Source organism: Lampris incognitus, chromosome 3, assembly GCF_029633865.1.
Source record: "Lampris incognitus isolate fLamInc1 chromosome 3, fLamInc1.hap2, whole genome shotgun sequence".
Taxonomy (NCBI): Eukaryota; Metazoa; Chordata; class Actinopteri; order Lampriformes; family Lampridae; genus Lampris; species Lampris incognitus.
In genome coordinates this window covers 115,202,343-115,217,875 of record NC_079213.1, presented here as the reverse complement: position 1 = coordinate 115,217,875, position 15,533 = coordinate 115,202,343, and the positions used below count along the sequence as shown (strand labels likewise).

The following is a 15,533-nucleotide window of genomic DNA, read 5'->3' as shown; positions in this document are numbered from 1 at the left end:
GGCCTGTCTCTTGATACAACACCATGTCCACACCTGGCCTGTCTCTTATACAACACCATGTCCACACCCAGCCTGTCTCTGATACAACACCATGTCCACACCTGGCCTGTCTCTGATACAACATCATGTCCACACCTGGCCTGTCTCTGATACAACACCATGTCCACACCCGGCCTGTCTCTGAGACAACACCATGTCCACACCCGGCCTGTCTCTGATACAACACCATGTCCACACCTGGACTGTCTCTGCTACAACACCATGTCCACACCCAGCCTGTCTCTGCTACAACACCATGCCCATACCCGGCCTGTTTCTTGATACAGCACAATGTCCACACCTGGCCTGTCTCTGATACAACACCATGTCCATAACCGGCCTGTCTCTGATACAACACCATGTCCATAGCCGGCCTGTCTCTGATACAACATCATGTCCACACCCAGCCTGTCTCTGCTACAACACCATGCCCATACCCAGCCTGTCTCTTGATACAACACCATGTCCACACCTGGCCTGTCTCTGATACAACACCATGTCCACACCCGGCCTGTCTCTGATACAACATCATGTCCACACCTGGCCTGTCTCTGATACAACATCATGTCCACACCCAGCCTGTCTCTGATACAACACCATGTCCACACCTGGCCTGTCTCTGATACAACATCATGTCCATAACCGGCCTGTCTCTGATACAACAACATGTCCACACCCAGCCTGTCTCTGATACAACACCATGTCCACACCTAGCCTGTCTCTGATACAACACCATGTCCACACCCGGCCTGTCTCTAATACAACACCATGCCTGTCTCTGATACAACACCATGTCCACACCTGGCCTGTCTCTGATACGACACCATGTCCATACCCGGCCTGTCTCTGATACCAGACCATGTCCACACCTGGCCTGTCTCTGAGACAACATCATGTCCACACCCGGCCTGTCTCTGATACAACACCATGTCCACACCTGGCCTGTCTCTGATACAACACCATGTCCACACCCAGCCTGTCTCTTAGACAACACCATGTCCACACCCGGCCTGTCTCTGATACAACACCATGTCCACACCTGGCCTGTCTCTGCTACAACACCATGTCCACACCCGGCCTGTCTCTGCTACAACACCATGTCCATACCCGGCCTGTCTTTGAGACAACACCATGTCCACACCCGGCCTGTCTCTGATACAACACCATGCCTGTCTCTGATACAACACCATGTCTACACCTGGCCTGTCTCTGATACGACACCATGTCCATACCCGGCCTGTCTCTGATACCAGACCATGTCCACACCTGGCCTGTCTCTGAGACAACACCATGTCCACACCCGGCCTGAGCAACGAAGAAAGAAACCAGCTGAAGTACAGAAGAACTACTTCTATCTCGATAAAAACACAGCTGGAAGAGTTTAAACACCCATGTTTCACACTGGATATCATATCTGTTCTGTATGTTGAGTTTGGAGGAAGGTAAAAAATGGATGGATGGATGAAGGACAGATAGAGGACGTACAGTATGATTAATAATGGGTGGATGATGGATAGATGGATGGAAGATTGACTTATGGATGGCTATGGTTGGATGGATAAAGGACGGAAAGAATGGATGACAAGTTTACTCACGTGTAGCAGAAGTACAGCAGCAAGGAAGGATTGACCCTGACAATACCCAATCTCTTCATCATAGACAGAATAGGCCTGAGAGAGAGAGACAGACAGACAGACAGACAGACAGACAGACAGACAGACAGACAGACAGAGAGAGAGAGGGGGAGAGAGAGATGGGAACATAATTAACAAGTTACTGAAATGGTATCAATAAAAGGCTTTGATAGAAGGTACTGATAAGGTACTGACAGAAAGTATTGATCGTGTATTGATAAGGTCAGGTAACCGTTAAGGCTGGCTGCTGAGGGTTTTGGTGTCAGGTCTTTTTGACTCTTCAGTGGTAATACTGACATGTAAGAATATCCATTTATTCATCTCTAAAGGCAGTGTGCAAGGGGCTTGTTAGCAGAAGGTTGTGGGTTAAAATCCCTAGGCAAGATGTACGACTACTGAGCCAGCCATGAGCAAGACAGCTGCTGTGATGGAGGAACTGATGGTCTGTGTGGTTTCACTGAGCAGCTTGTAGGAGTGGCTGAGATGCAGAATGTCAGTGGATTGTCATATGAACAGAAATAATAACGACACACAAGTCCAAGTGATGGAGATATGAGCATGATTATAAAACCCAGTTACAGCACGACCTGAGCCGGGATGTGGGCTGAGAGCTGGAATACTCTGCCATCACACTTTCTATGCAACGCCCGGAGGATCAGACCGTCTTATCAACAGTACATCTACCTGGATTTGCATAGAAATGAAGGCGGCCCACCCTGTGACCCAGCTGGCCCACACGAGATGCTGAGCGTTCCTGACAGACACTCATCCAATACCATAACGGAGCCTCTGGCCACTGTACCCTACTTACATACCACTTTTATCTCCAGGAAGCAATAGGACACTCTTATTCACGGAATAATGTCAGCAGTAGAGCGAAACGTCTTCATGTGGCTAATCCAATATGAAAGTCTGCTTCAAGTCAACTGGATTCTGTTTATTCTGTTTATTCAGAATGTACTGTGGATAAAAAAAGACTGCTACATGAGAGAAATTAATAAAATAACCAATCCCCTTTAAGGGAGCTATCTCATTTCTACATGTTTGTGCCTCTAGTGGTCAGTGATGTGAATAAAAAGAACTAATAACTATGAAAGTGGGCTAGCTGAAAGCTGAAATCATTTGCCAAACATTGCAGAACAAAGCCGATATCTGAGCCGAGTTAGCTGGAAAGCACTGCATTGCTTGTAATAGTGGCTGAGTTCGAAGCTGAAGTCAGCACCTAAAGAAGCTGAAAATGCACCAAGCTTCACTATACAAAAGTATTGGAACACACCTCTTAATCATTGAATTCAGGTGTTTCATTAAGACCCATTGCCACAGGTGTATAAATCCAGCAGCTAGCCATGCAGTCTGCATTTACAAACATTTGTGAAAGAATGGGTCATTCTGAAGAGCTCAGTGAATTCAAGCGTGGTGCTGTCATAGGATGCCACCTTTGCAATAAGTCGGTTGGTGAAATGTCTTCCCTGCTGGATATTCCATGGTCAACTGTAAGTGGTATTATTGAGAAGTGGAAGCGTTTAGGAACACCAGCAACTCAGCCATGAAGTGGCAGACCACGTAAAGTCACACAGCGGGGTCAACGAGTGCTGAGGCGCGTAGTGCGTAAAAGTCGCCAACGCTCTGTTGACTCAATAACTGCAGAGTTCCAAACTTCCTCTGGCATTAACATCAGCACAAAAACTGTGCTCCAGAAGCTTCATGGAATGGGTTTCCATTTCCAAGCAGCTGCATGCAAGCCTTACATCACCAAGCACAATGCCAAGCATTGGATGGAGTGGTGTAAAGCACGCTGCCACTGGACTCTGGAGCAGTGGAAACATGTTCTGTGGAGTGACGAATCACACTTCTCTGTCTGGCAGTCTGATGGACGAGTCTGGGTTTGGTGGATGCCAGTAGAACACTACCTGTCTGACTGCATTGTGCCAACTGTACAGTTTGGTGGAGGAGGGATAATGGTATGGGGTTGTTTTTCAGGGGTTGGGCTAGGCCCCTTAGTTCCAGTGAAGGGAAGTCTTAATGCTTCAGCATATCAAGACATTTTGGACAATTCTATGCTTCCAACATTGTGGGGACAGTTTGGGGACGGCCCTCTTCTGTTCCAGCATGTATGTGCCCCAGTGCACAAAGCAAGGTCCATTAAGACAAGGTCGGGTGACTTTGGTGTGGAAGAACTTGACTGGCCCACACAGAGCCCTGACCTCAACCCCATCGAACACCTTTGGGATGAACTAGAACGGAGATTGTGAGCCAGGTCTTCCAACATCCAACATCAGTGCCTGACCTCACAAATGCTCTTCTGAATAAACGGGTAAAAATTCCCACATACACACTCCAAAATCTTGCAGAAAACCTTCCCAGAAGAGTGGAAGCTGTTATAGCTGCAAAGGGGGGACCAACTCCATATTAATGCCTATGGATTTAGAATGGAATGTCATAAAAGCTCTTGTAGGTGTAATGGCCAGGTGTCCCATGGCCAGGCTGATTGATGCTCCTGGGAGTTGAAGAGCATTCCCAGAAGAAAAACACTCTGGAACCTGAAGAGGGGAGAACTTCAGTGTTTCTGCCTGAGCATGGAGCATGGCCTAAAGAAACTGGCAGGCCGAATGACCCAAACAAACATGCTCCAATGAAAAACAGGACAAATACACAAACGAAGACACAAAAACACAAGTTACATTTCAAGCAGCTGATTTGAAAATTGGTATACGACCTGAAATTCACTGAAAGGGGATGAACTTTTCATTTAAGGTGTTTTACACTGGGTAAACGCAACATGAATAATGACAAAAGTCCACAACAGTTTTTCAGTTGTATATTCCTGTTTTCAGAACAGCAGACTGACTGCAGATAATGGTGCAGATAACTGACGTCAGTTGAGTGCCAGCTAAGCAGTAAGTAGGCAGTAACAATGGTTGAAGTACTGGGCAAAGAGTAAACACAGGAGTTAGAAAATTGTATCAGTAACCAATGTTCTCAATGCTTTACCATGTATCACACACACACACACACACACACACACACACACACACCACAATCATCATCATCATCATCATCATCATCATCGGTGGTCACTCGAGAGTCCAATGGCATGGAGAACCAAGACGACTGGGGACCACCCTCTGTTGCAGCCTTCATCCACCTTCACTGCTGTTGTGACCTGGAGACATCTTCCACCTGCTCCACCTTTGAGGTCTTTGTTGTGTGTGTACGTGTGTGTGTGTATCTATCTATCTATCCATCTAGCCATTCATCCATATATTCATCCATCCATCTATCCATCTATCTATTCATCCATCTATCTATTCATCCATCCATCCATCTATTCATCCAACCATCTATGTATCTCAGACAGCAGGACTCAGCACATGACAGTTAATTTCCGAATGGTCTGACAGTTAAAATGGGGAAGGTGGTGCTTTTATAGCATCATTAGGCAGAACCTCCATAATGACCTCAGCACACTGTAGTTCAAGTGGTCTGAGAGAAAACTAGACTTCTGCACCTCCTCTTGGCTCTGTATTTAGGCTGAGGTTCCTTCCTCTTTTTGCTCCCATGTAAAGGGATTTAGGGAGGGGTTCCTGATCCAATGAGAGGGTCTAAGGACAGGATGTTGTGTTGCTGTAAAGCCCTCTGAGGAACAGTTGTAATTTGTGATATTGGGCAACTCAAATAAAACTGACTTGACTTTAAAAAATCTGGCCCGGGATGAAAGATTTCAGCCCACCACAGGTCATTTCAGAGACGGGGCGTTCTTATCGGCTGTTCTACAAATGGAGATGCTCATGTACGTGATCAATTCGCGGCCGCCCTGCCCCGCTGGTCATGTGTGGCTGTAACCCCAAAAATCAACAAGACCAGCTCGAAATGGCTGCTTCACACGAACACCGACTTGACTTGAGCAGCATTAATGAAACTAACAGACTTGCTGAAAAAATCCTCTTTTAACTGACAGATTATCAACTACAACACACGCTTCATGAGTCTCACAGGGACATTTGATGGGCGGGGCTTAGCGGAGTGATACGGGGATGCAGACGGAGAGGTGGAAGGATTTGCACTGGACCGTTCACTGTTACCTACTGCAGCTTTACTCTGAACATTTCTGTCAGTGCATTTTCTATGGAGGCGAACCCACCAAGAGAACACCCAGATCTAAAAAACCGCCACACCACACAGGTTAGAGCCTACATGGTGTGTGTCACACAGGGTAGAGCTTACTTGGTGTGTGTCACACAGGCTAGATCTTAGATGGTGTGTGTCACACAGGTTAGAGCCTACATGGTGTGTGTCACACAGGCTAGAGCTTAGATGGTGTGTGTCACACAGGCTAGAGCTTACTTGGTGTGTGTCACACAGGCTAGAGCTTACTTGGTGTGTGTCACACAGGTTAGAGCCTACATGGTGTGTGTCACACAGCCTAGAGCTTAGATGGTGTGTGTCACACAGGTTAGAGCCTACATGGTGTGTGTCACACAGGTTAGATCTTAGATGGTGTGTGTCACACAGGTTAGAGCCTACATGGTGTGTGTCACACAGGCTAGATCTTAGATGGTGTGTGTCACACAGGTTAGAGCCTACTTGGTGTGTGTCACACAGGGTAGAGCTTAGATGGTGTGTGTCACACAGGTTAGATCTTAGATGGTGTGTGTCACACAGGTTAGATCTTAGATGGTGTGTGTCACACAGGCTAGATCTTAGATGGTGTGTGTCACACAGGCTAGATCTTAGATGGTGTGTGTCACACAGGCTAGATCTTAGATGGTGTGTGTCACACAGGCTAGATCTTAGATGGTGTGTGTCACACAGGTTAGATCTTAGATGGTGTGTGTCACACAGGTTAGATCTTAGATGGTGTGTGTCACACAGGTTAGATCTTAGATGGTGTGTGTCACACAGGTTAGATCTTAGATGGTGTGTGTCACACAGGTTAGAGCTTAGATGGTGTGTGTCACACAGGTTAGATCTTAGATGGAGTGTGTCACACAGGCTAGATCTTAGATGGAGTGTGTCACACAGGTTAGATCTTAGATGGTGTGTGTCACACAGGTTAGATTTTAGATGGTGTGTGTCACACAGGTTAGATCTTAGATGGTGTGTGTCACACAGGTTAGATCTTAGATGGTGTGTGTCACACAGGTTAGATTTTAGATGGTGTGTGTCACACAGGTTAGATCTTAGATGGTGTGTGTCACACAGGTTAGATCTTAGATGGTGTGTGTCACACAGGTTAGATCTTAGATGGTGTGTGTCACACAGGTTAGATCTTAGATGGTGTGTGTCACACAGGTTAGATTTTAGATGGAGTGTGTCACACAGGCTAGATCTTAGATGGTGTGTGTCACACAGGTTAGATCTTAGATGGTGTGTGTCACACAGGTTAGATCTTAGATGGTGTGTGTCACACAGGTTAGATCTTAGATGGTGTGTGTCACACAGGTTAGATCTTAGATGGTGTGTGTCACACAGGTTAGATCTTAGATGGTGTGTGTCACACAGGTTAGATCTTAGATGGTGTGTGTCACACAGGTTAGATCTTAGATGGTGTGTGTCACACAGGTTAGATCTTAGATGGTGTGTGTCACACAGGCTAGATCCTACATGGTGTGTGTCACACAGGTTAGATCTTAGATGGTGTGTGTCACACAGGTTAGATCTTAGATGGTGTGTGTCACACAGGTTAGATCTTAGATGGTGTGTGTCACACAGGTTAGATCTTAGATGGTGTGTGTCACACAGGCTAGATCTTAGATGGTGTGTGTCACACAGGTTAGATCTTAGATGGTGTGTGTCACACAGGTTAGATCTTAGATGGTGTGTGTCACACAGGTTAGATCTTAGATGGTGTGTGTCACACAGGCTAGATCTTAGATGGTGTGTGTCACACAGGCTAGATCTTAGATGGTGTGTGTCACACAGGTTAGAGCCTACTTGGTGTGTGTCACACAGGGTAGATCTTAGATGGTGTGTGTCACACAGGTTAGATCTTAGATGGTGTGTGTCACACAGGCTAGATCTTAGATGGTGTGTGTCACACAGGTTAGATTTTAGATGGAGTGTGTCACACAGGTTAGAGCCTACTTGGTGTGTGTCACACAGGGTAGAGCTTACTTGGTGTGTGTCACACAGGTTAGAGCCTACATGGTGTGTGTCACACAGGCTAGATCTTAGATGGTGTGTGTCACACAGGTTAGAGCCTACACGGTGTGTGTCACACAGGGTACAGCTTACTTGGTGTGTGTCACACAGGTTAGATCTTAGATGGTGTGTGTCACACAGGTTAGATCTTAGATGGTGTGTGTCACACAGGTTAGATCTTAGATGGTGTGTGTCACACAGGTTAGATCTTAGATGGTGTGTGTCACACAGGCTAGATCTTAGATGGTGTGTGTCACACAGGCTAGATCTTAGATGGTGTGTGTCACACAGGCTAGATCTTAGATGGTGTGTGTCACACAGGTTAGATCTTAGATGGTGTGTGTCACACAGGCTAGATCTTAGATGGTGTGTGTCACACAGGTTAGATCTTAGATGGTGTGTGTCACACAGGTTAGATCTTAGATGGTGTGTGTCACACAGGCTAGATCTTAGATGGTGTGTGTCACACAGGTTAGATCTTAGATGGTGTGTGTCACACAGGTTAAGTCTTAGATGGTGTGTGTCACACAGGCTAGATCTTAGACGGTGTGTGTCACACAGGTTAGATCTTAGACGGTGTGTGTCACACAGGCTAGATCCTACATGGTGTGTGTCACACAGGTTAGATCTTAGATGGTGTGTGTCACACAGGTTAGATCTTAGATGGTGTGTGTCACACAGGTTAGATCTTAGATGGTGTGTGTCACACAGGTTAGATCTTAGATGGTGTGTGTCACACAGGTTAGAGCCTACTTGGTGTGTGTCACACAGGTTAGATCTTAGATGGTGTGTGTCACACAGGTTAGATCTTAGATGGTGTGTGTCACACAGGTTAGATCTTAGATGGTGTGTGTCACACAGGCTAGATCTTAGATGGTGTGTGTCACACAGGTTAGATCTTAGATGGTGTGTGTCACACAGGCTAGATCTTAGATGGTGTGTGTCACACAGGCTAGATCTTAGATGGTGTGTGTCACACAGGTTAGATCTTAGATGGTGTGTGTCACACAGGTTAGATCTTAGATGGTGTGTGTCACACAGGTTAGATCTTAGATGGTGTGTGTCACACAGGTTAGATCTTAGATGGTGTGTGTCACACAGGTTAGATCTTAGATGGTGTGTGTCACACAGGTTAGATCTTAGATGGTGTGTGTCACACAGGTTAGATTTTAGATGGAGTGTGTCACACAGGTTAGATCTTAGATGGTGTGTGTCACACAGGTTAGATCTTAGATGGTGTGTGTCACACAGGCTAGATCTTAGATGGTGTGTGTCACACAGGCTAGATCTTAGATGGTGTGTGTCACACAGGCTAGATCTTAGATGGTGTGTGTCACACAGGTTAGATCTTAGATGGTGTGTGTCACACAGGTTAGATTTTAGATGGTGTGTGTCACACAGGTTAGATCTTAGATGGTGTGTGTCACACAGGTTAGATCTTAGATGGTGTGTGTCACACAGGTTAGATCTTAGATGGTGTGTGTCACACAGGTTAGATTTTAGATGGAGTGTGTCACACAGGCTAGATCTTAGATGGTGTGTGTCACACAGGTTAGATCTTAGATGGTGTGTGTCACACAGGTTAGATCTTAGATGGTGTGTGTCACACAGGTTAGATCTTAGATGGTGTGTGTCACACAGGTTAGATCTTAGATGGTGTGTGTCACACAGGTTAGATCTTAGATGGTGTGTGTCACACAGGCTAGATCCTACATGGTGTGTGTCACACAGGTTAGATCTTAGATGGTGTGTGTCACACAGGTTAGATCTTAGATGGTGTGTGTCACACAGGTTAGATCTTAGATGGTGTGTGTCACACAGGTTAGATCTTAGATGGTGTGTGTCACACAGGCTAGATCTTAGATGGTGTGTGTCACACAGGTTAGATCTTAGATGGTGTGTGTCACACAGGTTAGAGCCTACTTGGTGTGTGTCACACAGGTTAGATCTTAGATGGTGTGTGTCACACAGGTTAGATCTTAGATGGTGTGTGTCACACAGGTTAGATCTTAGATGGTGTGTGTCACACAGGCTAGATCTTAGATGGTGTGTGTCACACAGGCTAGATCTTAGATGGTGTGTGTCACACAGGCTAGATCTTAGATGGTGTGTGTCACACAGGTTAGAGCCTACTTGGTGTGTGTCACACAGGGTAGAGCTTAGATGGTGTGTGTCACACAGGTTAGATCTTAGATGGTGTGTGTCACACAGGTTAGAGCCTACATGGTGTGTGTCACACAGGGTAGAGCTTAGATGGTGTGTGTCACACAGGTTAGAGCCTACATGGTGTGTGTCACACAGGCTAGATCTTAGATGGTGTGTGTCACACAGGTTAGAGCCTACTTGGTGTGTGTCACACAGGGTAGATCTTAGATGGTGTGTGTCACACAGGTTAGATTTTAGATGGAGTGTGTCACACAGGTTAGATCTTAGATGGTGTGTGTCACACAGGTTAGATCTTAGATGGTGTGTGTCACACAGGTTAGATCTTAGATGGTGTGTGTCACACAGGTTAGATCTTAGATGGTGTGTGTCACACAGGTTAGATCTTAGATGGTGTGTGTCACACAGGTTAGATTTTAGATGGTGTGTGTCACACAGGTTAGATCTTAGATGGTGTGTGTCACACAGGTAAAATCCTACATGGTGTGTGTCACACAGGTTAGATCTTAGATGGTGTGTGTCACACAGGTTAGATCCTACATGGTGTGTGTCACACAGGTTAGATCCTACATGGTGTGTGTCACACAGGTTAGATCCTACATGGTGTGTGTCACACAGGTAAGATCCTACATGGTGTGTGTCACACAGGTTAGATCCTACATGGTGTGTGTCACACAGGTTAGATCCTACATGGTGTGTGTCACACAGGTTAGAAGTACTTGAGCTTTCAAGTGGAGTATGTTTGAAGAGGATTTGAACATTCCCTCTACTCACTCCCATTATAAAAAATTGCTGAAAAAAGCTGAATATTGTAAAAATGATAAACGTTACCAAAAATTTGAATGTAAGCATATATGTTGACATTTGACTTGAGTCTGTAGCTGAAAATATACAGAAGTAGTTACAGTCCCAAAAAACGTGGCGAAAGAAGAAGATAAATACTGGGAAGAACATAAGTGTGCTAGCTTCCAGCTAGCCCACAAATTAAAACATAGAAGACAACTTTTCCAAGAGGAGGAGAGTGTCGGCTGGCTGTTCTGACAGGTCAGCAGTACTTCTAATCTTTACATAGTTTGTGGAAGTGGGTCAGTGGTCACCGAGTTAATTACATGCACCTACAACACAAAATAATGTGAAAACATGTTCAAACATCAGTTGGTAATGTGTGCAGTGGTTCTCTTTCCTACTAGTGCTGGATGGGTTCGTACTAGTGCTGGATGGTTTCCTACTAGTGCTGGATGGTTTCCTACCAGTGCTGGATGGTTTCCTACTAGTGCTGGATGGTTTCCTACTAGTGCTCGATGAGTTAGTACTAGTGCTGGATGGTTTCTTACTAGTGCGGGATGGGTTAGTACTAGTGCTGGATGGTTTCCTACTAGTGCTGGATGGTTTCCTACTAGTGCTGGATGGTTTCCTACTAGTGCTCGATGAGTTAGTACTAGTGCTGGATGGTTTCTTACTAGTGCGGGATGGGTTAGTACTAGTGCTGGATGGTTTCCTACCAGTGCTGGATGGTTTCCTACTAGTGCTGGATGGTTTCCTACTAGTGCTCGATGAGTTAGTACTAGTGCTGGATGGTTTCTTACTAGTGCGGGATGGGTTAGTACTAGTGCTGGATGGTTTCCTACTAGTGCTGGATGGTTTCCTACTAGTGCTCGATGGGTTAGTACTAGTGCTGGATGGTTTCCTACTAGTGCGGGATGGGTTAGTACTAGTGCTGCATGGTTTCCTACTAGTGCTCGATGAGTTAGTACTAGTGCTGGATGGTTTCTTACTAGTGCGGGATGGTTTCCTACTAGTGCTGGATGGTTTCCTACTAGTGCTCGATGGGTTAGTACTAGTGCTGGATGGTTTCCTACTAGTGCGGGATGGGTTGGTACTAGTGCTGCATGGTTTCCTACTAGTGCTCGATGAGTTAGTACTAGTGCTGGATGGTTTCTTACTAGTGCGGGATGGGTAAGTACTAGTGCTGGATGGTTTCCTACTAGTGCTGGATGGTTTCCTACTAGTGCTCGATGGGTTAGTACTAGTGCTGGATGGTTTCTTACTAGTGCGGGATGGGTAAGTACTAGTGCTGGATGGTTTCCTACTAGTGATCGATGAGTTAGTACTAGTGCTGGATGGTTTAGTACTAGTGCTGGATGGGTTAGTACTAGTGCTGGATGGTTTCCTACTAGTACTGGATGGTTTAGTACTAGTGCTGGATGGTTTCCTACTAGTACTGGATGGTTTAGTACTAGTGTTGGATGGTTTCCTACTAGTGCTGGATGGTTTAGTACTAGTGCTGGATGGTTTAGTACTAGTGTTGGATGATTTCCTACTAGTACTGGATGGGTTAGTACTAGTGCTGGATGGTTTCCTACTAGTGCTGGATGGGTTAGTACTAGTGCTGGATGGTTTCCTACTAGTGCTCGATGGGTTAGTACTAGTGCTGGATGGTTTCCTACTAGTACTGGATGGTTTAGTACTAGTGCTGGATGGTTTCCTACTAGTACTGGATGGTTTAGTACTAGTGTTGGATGGTTTCCTACTAGTGCTGGATGGTTTAGTGCTAGTGCTGGATGGTTTAGTACCAGTGTTGGATGGTTTCCTACTAGTACTGGATGGTTTAGTACTAGTGCTGGATGGTTTAGTACTACTGCTGGATGGTTTAGTACTAGTGTTGGATGGTTTCCTACTAGTGCTGGATGGTTTAGTACTAGTGCTGGATGGTTTAGTACTAGTGTTGGATGGTTTCCTACTAGTACTGGATGGTTTAGTACTAGTGCTGGATGGTTTAGTACTAGTGTTGGATGGTTTCCTACTAGTGCTGGATGGTTTAGTACTAGTGCCGGATGGTTTAGTACTAGTACTGGATTGTTTAGTACTAGTGTTGGATGGTTTCCTACTAGTACTGGATGGTTTAGTACTAGTGCTGGATGGTTTCCTACTAGTGCTGGATGGTTTTCTACTAGTACAGGATGGTTTGGTACTAGTGTTGGATGGTTTCCTACAAGTGCTGGATGGTTTAATACTAGTGCTGGATGGTTTCCTACTAGTTCTGGATGGTTTTCTACTAGTACTGGATGGTTTGGTACTAGTGTTGGATGGTTTCCTACAAGTGCTGGATGGTTTAGTACTAGTGTTGGATGGTTTCCTACAAGTGCTGGATGGTTTAGTACTAGTGCTAGATGGTTTCCTACTAGTGCTGGATGATTTAGTACTACTGTTGGATGGTTTCCTACTAGTGCTGTATGGTTTAGTACTAGTGCTGGATGGTTTAGTACTAGTGCTGGATGGTTTCCTACTAGTGCTGGATGGTTTAGTACTAGTGCTGGATGGTTTACTACTAGTGTTGGATGGTTTAGTACTAGTGCTGGATGGTTTAGTACTAGTGCTGGATGGTTTCCTACTAGTGTTGGATGGTTTAGTACTAGTGCTGGATGGTTTCCTACTAGTGCTGGATGGTTTAGTACTAGTGCTGGATGGCTTCCCTGACAGATTCTTCACAGGTACCAACTCATCACACAGATTCAAACGGTTGGATATGGAGAGAAATATCCTACACGACATCATCACACACATTGCTGTTTTCTTTTTCTGGGTCTTTCAACTTGAAAAGAGGAGTTGAGACCTGATTCTTACAGTGCGAAGAGCTCCTCACATTGTTTTCAGCATAGCTCTGTCTTCTGAAAAGGTTTCAATTTGATTCCTAGCAGCAGCAGCAGCAGCAGCAGAAGCCCTGCCCAGCACCTAGGCTGATGGACCAGGCCTGGTGCCTAACCTGGTCTCTTTCAACACATTGAAAATACATTTTACAGCTGACAGCCATGCTCTTTAGCCAAGGCTAACTCCAGCAGGTTTGACAGCTTGTTAGTGGTAGCCTGGTTTGCAGCCTGGTGTGTGTGGCTCACCTTGCAGATCTTATAAAGAGCGTCCTGTCCGTCTCCATCAGAGTCTTTGAAGTAGTCATGTGCAGGGAAAGTTCTGTGGATGTCTCTGGTGATCACGCCCTCCTGGACTGAGTCCTGGAACCAGTGCACGCACGCACGCACGCACACACACACGCACACACACACGCACACGCACACACACACACACACACACACACCTCAGTACTCCAGCCTCCCTGTCTGTCCTCATCAGTTTGTGTCTCTTTCTTTACAAAGACACAAACAGTTCTTCATGAGCATGTGTCACATTGACACAATATCAACACAATATTGTACTGGTGGACAAAGAAACTGAAGGTATTGGTTTTGTTTTGGCACTTACTGATACTGAAGTCACGGACACTGTATTGAGGGTTATTGATACTGAAGGCAGGGATGTAGGTATTGATGGATATTGATGGGTACTGATGGATATTGATGGGTATTGATGGATATTGATGGTTACTGAGGGATATTGATGGGTACTGATGGGACCCCTGCAGGCATGTTCTGTCACCTGTTGTAAAAGGTTTAAAGGTTTAGTCAGAGGACACAGACTGGACCTGCAGACTGGAAGCAAGTCACGTGGCACTGAGCCTGAAGCCCCTCATGGTACATACTGACACACATGGTACACAGACTGTGTACCATGTGTATCAGTATGCACTGTGGTACTGTGCTAGTACTCATAGAGGTACTGTTGTCTGTGTACCATGTGTGTCAGTATGCACTGTGGTACTATGTTAGTACTGTTAGAGGTACTGCTGTCTGTGTACCATGTGTATCAGTATGCACTGTGGTACTATGTCAGTACTGTTAGAGGTACTGTTGTCTGTGTACCATGTGTATCAATATGCACTGTGGTACTAAGTTAGTCTGTTAGAGGTATTGTTGTCTGTGTACCATGTGTATCAGTATGTACTGTGGTACTATGTCAGTACTGTTAGAGGTACTGTTGTGTGTGTACCATGTGTATCAGTATGTACTGTGGTACTATGTCAGTACTGTTAGAGGTACTGTTGGTTCCTAGTATATTTTCTGTACACGGGGACTTGCAGAGTTTGTCATGGATGTGAGGAAGGAAGGTGAGCGAGAGATAACAGAGCTCCCTGGCAGCAGTGTAAACTCCTAAAGGAGGGATTCAAACACACACACACACGCGCTGTGTTCACATATTCACATACCCACTGAGGGTGAAATAACAAACACCACATAAGTCTTCATCTTTAGGTTAAACCCCCCCCCCCCCCCCTATGATGAGCATATCCAGAACAGCATGATGGTTGATGACATCACTAGGATGTTGTATCACAGTTGTGTGTGTGTGTGTGTGTGTGTGTGTGTGTGTGTGTGTGTGTGTGTGTTTGTGTGTCTGAGAGAAATTGAAATGGAGAGGAATGTGAAAAAACAACAGAAAAGACTGAAGAGAAACACAACCCTACCTGCCCCCACTAACTCACCCTTCATATGCCCAACGTGCAATAACACGTGTGGACAAAGAACTGGACTCTACACAAAGACCACACTGTTAACGAGGAGGAAGAACTGGACTCTACAGTCATCAAAGACCACACCATTAACGAGGAGGAAGAACTGGACTCTACAGTCATCAAAGAACACACCGTTAACGAGGAGGAAGAACTGG

At 45.6% G+C, this 15,533-nt stretch overlaps 1 protein-coding gene across 4 annotated transcripts in view; it reads right to left on the bottom strand.

The window, feature by feature from the left end:
• Positions 1 to 15,533, bottom strand: part of rabgap1l (RAB GTPase activating protein 1-like) — a 249,462-nt gene that overhangs the window by 139,607 nt on the left and 94,322 nt on the right. For 2 of the 4 annotated variants that reach the window (XM_056275886.1, XM_056275887.1), the window contains exons 14-16: positions 14,232 to 14,405; positions 13,871 to 13,984; positions 1,635 to 1,709 (exon numbers count right to left, since the gene is read on the bottom strand). In XM_056275886.1, coding sequence (XP_056131861.1) covers positions 1,635 to 1,709; positions 13,871 to 13,984; positions 14,232 to 14,405 — 363 coding nt within the window. The remainder of the gene's footprint in view (positions 1 to 1,634; positions 1,710 to 13,870; positions 13,985 to 14,231; positions 14,406 to 15,533) is intronic. The other 2 variants (XM_056275888.1, XM_056275889.1) reach the window with 1 other exon arrangement.